The sequence below is a fragment of the Taudactylus pleione genome, unplaced genomic scaffold (genome assembly GCF_031769625.1).
Source record: "Taudactylus pleione unplaced genomic scaffold, aTauple2 ptg001191l, whole genome shotgun sequence".
Lineage (NCBI taxonomy): Eukaryota > Metazoa > Chordata > Amphibia > Anura > Myobatrachidae > Taudactylus > Taudactylus pleione.
The window spans coordinates 257715-269849 of NW_028285592.1; the positions used below are offsets into that span (position 1 = coordinate 257715).

Sequence of the window (12135 nt, forward strand, 5' to 3'; positions counted from 1 at the left end):
TGTCAGAGGTATCTGCATGTTTGTTACATGTAGGATGCGGTTTAAATGGGTGAGAGACCTGGAAAAAGGATGCTCCATGTCTGTGAATGAGAGTCCAGATTATATTTCCTAACTCTGTTATTATTTTCCTCTAATGCCCCTTTCAGACATATATCCCGGCTTTAACCAGGCTCGGATCCTGGACACAGGTTTACATACTTACCCTCTTTTGGGTATGGGATCCCGGCGGTCAGAATCCAGGTGCCAGCATCCCGACAGGGTTAGGATATCAACACTTGTCGGTAAGTATCCTAACTCTCCCCGCAGCCTAAACCTAACCCTCCCCTAGTGCCTAACCCCTAACCTCACTTCTTCCAGTCTGGATGCCGGCACCGGGATTCTGACTGGTGTCGGGATCCTGAACACCAGCATCCCGACAGCTTGGATTAAAACTACATCCCTTCACACCTGGGTGATGAACTAGGGTTATTCCCCGGTCACCATTCTTCACACCAGACCCGGGAGTTTACCAGAGCCCGCCAATCAAGCCCTTTTAGGCATGACCCAGGTCATCAAGACCCGGGTCATGCCTTTCAGACATGAGCCGTGGCACTGACACAGGCTGCAAGTCCCAGGAATAACCCTGGTAGATTGCAGGGTCACGGACCCGGGACTGTCAACCCAGTTAAGCCCCTTCAGACATAAGCAGAACTCGGGTCAACTCGTCGTGCCCCGGCAAATTCACAGGTTTTTGCTTATGTCTGAAAGGGGTATAAATGAAAGACTTGGTCTTGTTCTTTCTTTTAATGTAACCACGTAGTAAACAAACTTAAAGTTCATAAACCCAGCCCCACAATGGAATCCTGCATTATCGATTGCCCCGATTCCACTTTATCTGAGAGTATAAGGCATATATATTTATTGTGTACATTTCTATGTATTTCATGTAATCTAGGATTTTACATGAAACACATTTTGTGAATATGCTTCTATGAGGGGTATTCAATATGAAACGTTAACTTCACTGTCGAAGTTAACGTATCATATCGGAGTTTTTACCTGCGTTAAAGTATCGGGTGCGCTCCCGCTTATCCCCGTATTCAATATAAAATTAACGGAAACGGGAAACTCCGAAGTTGGATTTGCGTAAAGTTAAAAAAATTTTCCTTTAAAAAATTGTAAGACCCCCCTAAACTTGTAAAAACATGGGGGAACACTATGGGTACCCCCGTTTTAGTCTTTAAATGAAAGTCGGGGATTTAAATAGCCACAGCAGATGTTTTTTTCCCGACATTGAAGAAGTGTTGCAGAAGAGCACTTAGGTTATTTTTTTCTTTTTTTTAAGTGGTCCCATCAAATTTGGGGTACATGAAAATGGGTACTAGCATATTTTTAAGTCCCTAAAGTAAATTTTTAAAAATTCTGCAATTGTGCACCTGCCGCTATAATTCTATTCTAGAAAACACCTGCCGCATACTTGCAGAATAGCCCTGAACCTATTTCCCTATTGTTATACAATTTCCCATATTTTTTTTTTCACCCCAATTTTTAAATAAATTTTTTGGGGTGTCCCTATTTTTTTTTAAAACTTTTTTTGACACAGTTCTTTTTTAAATGTCATTCCCAGGGGTGCAGGCTATTTTTTTAAGCCTGCACCCCTAAACCCCAATTCTGCACTTTTTTTCGACACCTATTCAATGGTGAAAAGTTATCCCTGTTTTTTATCAAAGACTTTTCAAAACTGCGATAAGTCTTTGAAATTGAATATGGTGTAAAAGTAAAACCTGCGATAATGACGTCATACCTCCGATATTAACACAAAAACGATGTTTTCGCTCCCATATTGAATACCCCTGTATGTCTTTAAGTAATACCAGGGTCATACCTATATTTCACTACATACCTCTAGCCAGTTACATACTACAATATATGCAGAAGCACAACTTAACTGGCATAAGTTCTGCTTCACACTATCAGTTAAAAAATGTCATGGCCATAAATAAGTTTGAGAAGAAATTTATTGTGTAGTAACTAATATTTCACTTCTTGATATAATTGTAGCACAACAAGCATTTTTGAGAAATTCCATTATAATTACCAATATGTTTGTTATTACCTACATTGCTCCATATTTTAACATATACTAATAAAAGTTAATTTTTATTTGCAAAATATTTTTTGTTATTTTTCTTTAAGCGTGCCCCCACAGGAGTACTCTTTTCGTTTCTCTTAGTTATGTATACTAGGGAATATAGATTGTAAACTCTGGGACAAGGACTTATGTGAATGACAATGTGTGTGCAGGCTATATAAGTAACTATTAATAAACAGTGTTGATACAAATTACAATTAAACAGCGATCGGTATTCAGACCCACCCAACGACAGGAAGTTTTGATAATTCTCCATCATCACTTCTTTGTAAAGAATCTGCCATGGCTCTTCCAGACTTTCCCACTCTTCTTTAGTGAAATACACAACGATATCTTCAAAGTGGATCTGCATCTGCACATATACAAAGGTCCACACAACTTTGCTTAATTGTCTGTTTCATTAAGAAAATATTTGTAGTGTTCTCCCCAGAAATTTTTTCCAGTCGGGTGGCATCCAAAAGTAGCCGGGTGGGGGCCTTCAAAATTATGCACGCGCCGGGAAAAGGTCTGTCTCCCTTACCAATCCACCCCGACATGTCTCAGGCTGCTCCCCCACTGGCTCTCAGTCACAAGTGCCCATTATGCAGTGCCCCCTGTATTTGTGCCCTTTATACAGTGCCCCCTGTAGTTTTCCCCTTTATGCATTGCTCCCTGTAGTTTAGCTTTGCCCTTATGCAGTGCCCCCTGGCTGAAGTAGTGCCGCAGACTGGTCCCTTATGTAGTGCCCCCAGACTTAAATAGTGCCCCCAGGCTGGCCCCTTATGCAGTGCCCCCAGGCTTAAATAGTGCCACCAGGCTGGCCCCTTACGCAGTGCCCCCAAGTTTAAAGCGTCCCTTATGCAGTGCCCCAGGCTTAAATAGTGCCCCCAGGCTGGCCCCTTTGTGCAGTGCCCCCAGGCTGGCCCCTTTGTGCAGTGCCCCCAGGCTGGCCCCGAGGGGCAGGCTCCACACGTCGCGGGTGACGTCATGACGTCACCCGCGCAGTGCATCACTGGGAACACTGGCCTCTGAAGTGATCGGAGGCTTCTTTAGCCTCCGGTCACTTCAGAGGCCAGCGTTCCACAGCGGGGGTCGGTGGGGAAAAGTGCCGGGCGGCAGGCTGTTTCTGCCGGGCGATGCGCCCGCAGGAAACAGCCTGGGGAGAACACTGATTATTTATTAGTTGTTATTTTTGTAATTGCTTAATCTGGTAGACCAAGTTCATTCGGATATTGAACACATACATTTGTCAAGCAAATTTAGCTTTTTTTTTGCAACGCACATGATTCCCAAAACAAGTGTATGTAAGTTTAGGTAGGCGTAACTGGGCTGTAGTGGGGGAAAAGACGCATTTACTTCTGTGCATGGAACTAAATATGGATATTCACCACATGGAAAGTTGTACACTTAGGCGACCGCATAGACAAGATTCATCCGGTTGTGGAAATAGCCATCATTGTAAGCATACGCCCAAGCCCTATACCCGGTGCAAGAAAGCAGTCTGACATACAATCACTAAACTATGTGTAAACGCCCCTTTACCACACAGTTTCTCCTCTTCAGTTGCAAGTGGAGATAGTACTGAGGTGTACAGATATGAATAGCCACTAGATGCAGTTGTGTGCGCTCAGCTATGGAGCATAAGCAGTGCAAAACATCACAGGATTCGCACACATCACTGACTTCCCTGTAACTATATCAGAGAAATTACCTCCTTCCTCTTTCCAGAAGAGGATATCTCCTTTTTTACATGCTCCATGTAAGCCACAGGGAGAAACTGCACCTGGTCTCCTTCAAAATTGTTCTCTTCAGGCCGCTGACAGTTCTTTCCTGTGAGAAACAATTTCGTCTTAGATGCTTAAACATCAACCATCTACACCTGTATGACCCGCTCTCTTTTTCTGAGGGTGATTACAGTATATTTGCCCTTTTTACAAGCCAAGATGACAAGTTGTTTCCTGAAGAGTAAAAACAGTGGGCACAGCTTTTTTGCACAATGAGAAACATAAAAAAAGTCAGCTATAAAGTGTTCAAAATACAGACAAAATGGATCATGTTTCTTTTTATCCAGTGTACAGACAAATTTGTTGGTACTCTTCCACGAAAAAAATTAGGACCCATATTTTTTTCTGAAATAACCTCAGACAGCTCTCTCCTTTGCGCTTTCAAGGGGAGAGGAGGTTACCATACTTACCTGCCTCTGTCGGGATTTTCATCCTGTCGGGCAGCCGCTGTCGAGATTTGAACCGGAGGCTAAATAGCCACCGCCATTTCAATCTATTCCATGTGGAAAACAAGAGATATGGTAAGAACTTACCTTTGTTATCTCTGTTTCTACGAAGTCCATAGGGTCCACAGGGTTGACCTTGGGGGTATAGGCTGGGAACCAAATCCGGGCACCACGCAGTTAAAGCTTTTAGCTCCCAGGATGCACTTGGGTCCACTCTCCCTATAACCCCTCCCCCCAGCCAGAGGCACCTCAGTTTGTAAGTAGCCAAAGGCCGGAGGAGGAGAGAAAAAGAGAGAGAAAACTGGAACACTCTAGAACCATACTCACAGAAAAGGAGACGGAAAACCGGTGACCAGTAACACAGCCCATATGAAGCCAGGTGCGTCAGGGCGGGCGCCCTGTGGACCCTATGGACTTCGTAGAAACAGAGATAACAAAGGTAAGTTCTTACCATATCTCTTGTTTTCTACTTCAGGGTCCATAGGGGGTCCACAGGGTTGACCTTGGGGATGTCCCAAAGCAGTTCAACCAAGGGTGGGGACGCTCCTGTGCTGAGAGGAGAATCAGTCGCCAAAAAGGAAGCATCCTGAGAGGCAAAGGAAACCAATGCCTAGAACCTTAAAAAGGTATGGACAAAAGACCACGTGGACACCTAGTAAGGCAAAACAGCCGAGACGCCACAACGAGCCGCCCACGAGGGTTACATGGCCCAAGAAAAAACAAGCCTCAACGACAGAAATGCCCACCCATGGGTAGGCCCCTGAGGAAGACATACGAGGCCATCCAGCCAACATTTCATTATAGGCCAGCCATCGTTTCCTGTGAAAACCAGAAACCGCAGACCACCAATAAGGAGTCCGATTACCATAAGGAACTTGAACGGATCACATAAAGCCAAAGAGGCCGGACCACAGTCAATGAGGCCACACTAGCCGAGAGGACTGGGGACTGAATGGCCGTACCATAAGTTCCAGAATAATATGGAACCTAAAAACCACTCTAAGAAGAAACACAGGGCGAGAGCAACTCACACCCTGACATGATGCCCTCCAGAAGAGGGAGCCACATGAGAACGCTCCCAATTCAGACACTCTCCTGGTTGATTTAAACACCCTGAGAGAGAGAGAGAGCTTAAACAATAGACCATGTAATGGCTATCACAACCAGCGGCTCCATTGACTGTCCCCGGAGGGAACAAAGAACCACTGAGAATTTTTCTGGCGTAAGAAAAGATCTCCACTCTTCAACTTGGAGTGTGCGGATATCTGTGCAGTCGACATATGTCATTACTCTTTGTGATGCGCGGTCTACCAGAGTGTCTACCTTTTTGTAGGGTGGAATGTGCTCAGTTCCATTCCAGGCCTTGCCATAATTGACTCCCCTCCAGATGGATCGAGTTTTTTTCCATCGGATCGCTGTTCGAGGCACCGTTGGAATCTGATTCAGGGATTTGAGACAGAGTATAGGCAAATGAGGACCAGTCGGTCACTGCCCCAGAAAGTAGAACAACCAGTCCCTCACTGAGATAGTGAGGTTGGCCGAAATAGCTTTGCTTACCACAAAGACTGTATAGCTTTCTGGGATTGTAAGGCCCTGATCAGGTCTGAAGAAGGGCCCGTGTAACAATGCCTGTGAGGAGGCCGCCTGAGCAATGAGAGGCCGTTGAGAATCAGTACCTCATTCTGGAATTCCCCAGATGTAGACCTGTCCCGTCAGGCTGAGGGTATATCCTCAGGTGTAGAAACAGGGTCGTCCGGAAGTCCAGGACTGCTCGGTACTGGATATGGTGGCCCCCATGGAGGCCGACAGCCTAGGAAAAAACAGGCCTTTAGGCTGACCCTGAGGACAAAAAGACTTAACAGAGTTAGTCCGAATGTAGTGGGAGTAGCTAAAGATGGTATCTCCCCATTAGTGATACTGCCAATGATGCAACGATCTTGTCAAGGTCAGGACCAAACAAGATCTTCCCCATGGAAGGAGTCTGCACCTCTGCTTTCCCATAACGCAGCCATAGGGTATTGCGGCGGATACAGACGCCGCCGAAACCCTGAAAGTTAGAAGACCGGCATCCCATGTAGGTAATCCCACATATGACCACTGCATATTTTATGTGAGCGGCAAAAGATATTTGAAGCCCAGACGTGTTGGAGGGGAAAAACGTCACAAAAGCATCACCATGCGATGGCCATGGTAGGACGGGCAACAGGCCCTGAAAACGAGTACATTGATTTCAGGCAAAGTTACCACCTACGGATCCGTAAAATCCGTCCAGGCCGGGATGGGAGGCGCATTAATGCCTGTAACCCGACGATTAACCTACAAATCCATCCCAGAAGGGGATTTCCATTACTTGTGAGGACCCTCAGGGAATGGGAAACAGGAGGCCTTTGTGACTCCTCGTATCTGGCGACAGCCAGACTCCCGCTATGAGATCCACCCGCTGGGCAGAAAACGGGAGATGTATGATACAGGTGCAGGATCGACATTCTCTATATCCAGAATGAACCTGGCTACCAGCCCCAAAGCAGGGATAATAATACTTGAAATCGGCTCCCCCCATGTGAGAGGGAAAGAGCCGAATGCACCATCCAGTTCACGGCAGAGCCACTGGGAAGTAACCACAGGGCGTATATCACGCCAATTAGTATTTCGTATAAAACGACATCCACCAGGGTGGCCGTTGTGGTAATCCCTACAAGGGGAATGACAGACCGATGTGGTATCGGAGGTAATTCATGTACTGTGAAAAACCCCGGCGGGGAGCGATAGTCTGTTGCACAGGGGTAAATTGCAAGAAATTGCGAGATACCCCGAGTTCAAAAGGGCAGTATGGTGAAGTAACTCCAAGCGAGTGACGACAATGGGGCCCGCCCGGAGATCCTCAAAGGAGAGGATCCTGAGAAATAAACCGCCCTTTAAGGGGGTCGTGCAAGGGGCCCGGCACCAGATGGTGCCGCATACATAAACCTTTGAGTTAAAATCCTCCGCACTACTACCTGCAGGCTATGACTTGCAGGATAGCAATAATGGTTGCAGTATTGTGTGCAATCTCCTGGTCAGATATATCTGACTATCTTGACGGAAATATTAAGCAGCGCCATACCGGTCCTGACTGACGCTAAGATTAGCTGCAGGGACCCATTATCAGCGTATGCAACTCACAGTTCCATCTAAAATATGGCAACGTGCAGCACGCAACAGTATGTGACAAACCTTCACAGATATTAACAAGTATATATATATGTGAGGTCTCAGAACCACCCCAGGTACACCTGTATTAGGGCAGATAAAGAAAAGGGATAGATATACACTGACAGGTGAGAGAAAAAGCAGACAGTCAGCAATAGCATAAGTCACATACAATGCAGAAAAATATGAGATATGGTAAGAACTTACCCTTGTTATCTCTATTTCTACGAAGTCCATAGGGTTCCACAGGATACCTTGGGGTATAGGTGTGACGTCAGTCGCAGGGCACCAAAGAGTTAAGCTTTCAGCCTCCCAGGATGCACTAGGTCCCCCTCCTATACCCCGCCCCCGGGCCAAGGCACCTCAGTTAGTTACCAAGCCATAGGCCGGAGGAGGAGAAGGAAGAGAGAGAACAAAGATCTGGACACATACAAGAATCACATTCTCACCAGAGGGAGACGGAAAACCGGTGACCAGAGCAAAGCCCATCTGCAGCACAGGTGCGACAGGGAGGGAGTCCTGTGGAACCCTATGGACTTCGTAGAAATAGAGATAACAAGGGTAAGTTCTTACCATATCTCATATTTTCTACTTCAGGGTCCATAGGGTATCCACAGGATACCTTGGGGATGTCCCAAAGCAGTATCCTTTAAGGGTGGGGACGCTCCTGTGCAGAAAGGAGAATCCGCCGCCCGAAGGAAGCATCCTGAGAGGCGAAGGTGTCAAACCTGTAATACCTCACGAAGGTATGGACAGAAGACCACGTAGCAGCCTTGCAGATCTGAACTGCCGAGGCACCACGTCGAGCTGCCCACGAAGGACCCACAGACCTAGTGGAATGAGCCTTCAGAGAAGGAGGGACCGGTAGGCCTTCATGAAGAGAAGCTTCAGAAATAGCCATACGGATCCAGGCTGCCAAAGTTTGCTTTGAAGCAGGCCAACCCTTTTTACAGAAGCCATAGAGGACAACAAAGCGTCCGACTTCCTAAACAAAGAAGTGCGGTCAACATAAGTCCTTAAGGCCCGCACAACATCCAAAGAGGCCTCACCCACGGAAAGACCCGGTGAGTTAAAGGCCGGAACAACTATTTCCTCGTTAACATGAAACTGGGAAACAACTTTGGGAAGAAACTCGGGCCGAGTGCGGAGCACTGCCCTGTTCCCATGAAAAACCAAGAAAGGGGGTCTACAAGAAAGAGCCCCTAACTCAGAAACACGTCTGGCTGAAGCAACGGCCAGAAGGAAAACAGTCTTAGCTGTTAGCCATTTAATATCCACTGAGCCCAGTGGTTCAAACGGCGGTCCTTGGAGAGCCCCCAGGACCACAGCCAAATCCCAAGGCGCCACAGGTGGAACAAAGGGCGGCTGAATACGGAGAACACCTTGCATAAAGGTGCGCACATCCGGGATTGTAGCAATCCTACGGTGAAACCAGACAGATAGGGCCGAAACCTGTACCTTCAAAGAAGCAAGGCGAAGCCCATGATCTAGTCCCGCTTGCAGGAAGGCGAGAATCCGAGACAGACGAAACTCCCGCGGTGCATAACCTCTCGGTCGACACCACTGGAAGAACGTATGCCACACGCAATGGTATATCCTCGCGGAAGACGGTTTCCGAGCTCGTAACATGGTACGCACCACAGAGCTGGAAAACCCCCAGGACCTCAGCATGGCCGTCTCAACAGCCACGCCGCCAAAGACAGCCGAGTCAGGTCCGGGTGAAGACAAGGACCCTGAGACAGAAGGTCCGATCGTAGTGGCAACCGCAGAGGACTGTCCACGGACAGACCCTGAAGGTCTGAGAACCAGTGCCGTCTGGGCCACGCGGGAGCTATCAACAGGAGCGTCCCTCCTTCCTGTTTGAATTTCCGGATTACCCGTGGAAGAAGGGAGACCGGAGGGAACAGGTATGCGAACCTGAACGTCCACCGGACGGACAGAGCATCCACCAGAGACGCCCCTTCGTCTCTTGTGCGAGACCCGTACACCGGCAACTTGTTGTTGTGCCGGGACGCCATGAGGTCGATTTCTGGAAGACCCCACCTGTCCACCAGTAGTTGAAAAACGTCCGGGTGCAGGGACCATTCCCCTGGATGAACGTCCTGGCGACTTAGAAAGTCCGCCTCCCAATTTAGCACTCCCGGGATGAAGACCGCTGATATGGCCGGAAGATTGCGCTCCGCCCAAACCAGGATCCGAGAGACCTCTACGAGAGCCGCCCGACTGCGAGTTCCTCCTTGCCTGTTTATGTAGGCCACGGTGGTAGCATTGTCCGACTGGACCTGCACCGGGTGACCCTGGAGAAACCGCTGTGCCTGCAGGAGAGCATTGAAGACCGCACGGAGTTCCAAGATATTTATTGGAAGCTCCGCTTCTGTCGGTGTCCACCTGCCCTGGAACAAGTGTGGACCCGAAACTGCTCCCCAGCCCCGAAGACTGGCGTCCGTTGTCAACAGGACCCAATTTGGAACCCAGAAGGGACGTCCCTTGTTGAGGTGGGTCGTCTTTAACCACCACGCAAGGGACAGGCGAACCTCCGGGGTGCGCACAATCGTCTGGAACTTCAGAGACTGAGGCAGCCCGTTCCACTTGGACAGGATCAGGTGCTGCAGAGGTCTGGAGTGAAACTGGGCGTATTCCACCATGTCGAACACCGACACCATGGAGCCCAGTAACCTCATCGCCGAGTGTAAGGACACCCGGCGGCTGTGCAGACAACTGCGCACCCTTGACTGTAAAGCAGAGATCTTGTCCTCCGTCACGAAGATCCTTTGCTGTCCCGAGTCCAATAAGGCTCCAAGATGCAGAATCCTCCGAGACGGGATTAGAGTGGACTTCTGCCAGTTGATTAGCCAGCCGTGCCGTTGCAGCAGTGCAATGGTCAGGTCCAAGTGGTGTAACAGGAGCTCTGGAGATCCTGCCACCAATAACAGGTCGTCCAAGTACGGCAACATGCGGACTCCTTGAAGCCGCCATGACCGCCATAGCGTCCTGTATGTCCAATGACACCATGTAGTCCCCAGGTTCCAGCGCCAGAATGATGGACCGTAGGGTCTCCATCCGAAACTTCGGGACCCGCAAAGACTTGTTGAGTGCTTTGAGGTTGAGAATCGGACGATATGACCCATTGGGTTTCTGTACCAAAAATAGATTTGAATAGAAACCCTGGCCCCTCTGGGAGAATGGAACAGGCACTATAACTCCAGCCTGGAGCATAGTGTGCAATACCTTCCGCAGCTCCGTAGCCTTGTTCCGGTCTGATGGTAGACCCGTGGTGAAGAATCGAGCCGGGGGTCTGTGCCGGAAGGAGAGGGCGTACCCGTGAGAGACCACCTCCAGAACCCAAGTGTCTGTCGTAGTGAACGACCAACACCGGGAGAACTGCAGCAGGCGGCCTCCCACCCTGGGATCCCCCAAGGGGAGACCCGGACCGTAAGGCCGCAGGCTTGTCATCTGGCTTGGGGGCCGGACGTCTGGTACTCCTTGCCTGTTTCCGGGGCTTGACCGATTTCTTAGGGCCAGCCTGTCGAGGAAACGACTGTGGTTTGGGCCTGCCCTGGGCCCTAGATGACCGAAAGGACGATGGTCCAGAACCAGAAGGAGCAGCGGCCGACGGGAGACAAGCAGATTTGGCTGCCGCCAGCGTGGCCACAATCTTATCCAGATCCGGACCGAAGAGAACTTCTCCGGTAAACGGCAACGCTTCCAGACCTTTCTTGGATCTGCGTCCGCCTTCCAGGATCGCAGCCACAAGGTGCGACGAGCAGCTACCGCTGCTGAAGAAATTCTAGACACCAGAGTACTAATGTCTAGAGCCGCCTCGTTGATGTAGGTGGCCGAATCACGGAGATTGCCAATCAACTCCGCCTGTTCGGCCGGACAGTCGGATTCAAAAGAAGCCTCTAATGAATCCGCCCAGCGCTCCATCGCTCTGGCAACCCAGCAAATGGCCATAGCCGGCCGTGCTGCCCCCCCCTGCAAGGGAATAAGCGGACTTCAGGCAGATTTCTACCTTGCGGTCCGTAGCATCCTTAAGGGAGGACATGGATGGCATCGGCAATGTGGCACTACGGACAAGACGGGTCACGTGAGAATCCACCTGTGGAGGGGATTCACACTTAGCAAAATAATTATCCGCGAACGGATAAGCCACCGCCAGGCGTCTCTGCGGCTGGTATCTTTTGCCAGGTTGTTTCCACGCCTCCTCTAAATGGTCCACCAACTGACCCGAAAGAGGAAAGACTGTGGCATCGCCCTTCACATCTTTGAAAAAGGCATACTTAGATTTAGCCGCTGGGGGAACTTCGTCCTCAATCACCAAGGCTGTGCGGACCGCCCGAATAAGTCCAGGAATATATACTTTGGACTTAGCATCAGCGTCCTTAGTATTGGAAGGTTCCTGATCGTAAGGATCCAGAATCTCCCCATCATCAGACGTCCCTTCGTCATCCTCATAAGGAGCGGACAGAGACGCCACCGGCCTTTTATGAGGCCGCATCACAGACTCCCCTTGCAACACATCCGACAAGTGCTGTACAGAACTCGTCAGGGAGTTAACCCACGCTGGCTCCTGAGAACCCGGGAGCGGGGAAATAGGGAGACTGTG

The 12135-nt window shown here is 49.2% G+C and overlaps 1 protein-coding gene across 2 annotated transcripts in view; it reads right to left on the reverse strand.

Moving 5' to 3' along the window:
• Positions 1-12135, reverse strand: part of LOC148451045 (uncharacterized) — a 57143-nt gene that overhangs the window by 23856 nt on the left and 21152 nt on the right. For both annotated transcript variants that reach the window (XM_088462345.1, XM_088462344.1), the window contains exons 2-3: positions 3822-3940; positions 2357-2483 (exon numbers count right to left, since the gene is read on the reverse strand). In XM_088462345.1, the coding sequence (XP_088318471.1) occupies positions 2357-2483; positions 3822-3869 (175 nt within the window). In that variant the 5' untranslated portion in view covers positions 3870-3940. The remainder of the gene's footprint in view (positions 1-2356; positions 2484-3821; positions 3941-12135) is intronic.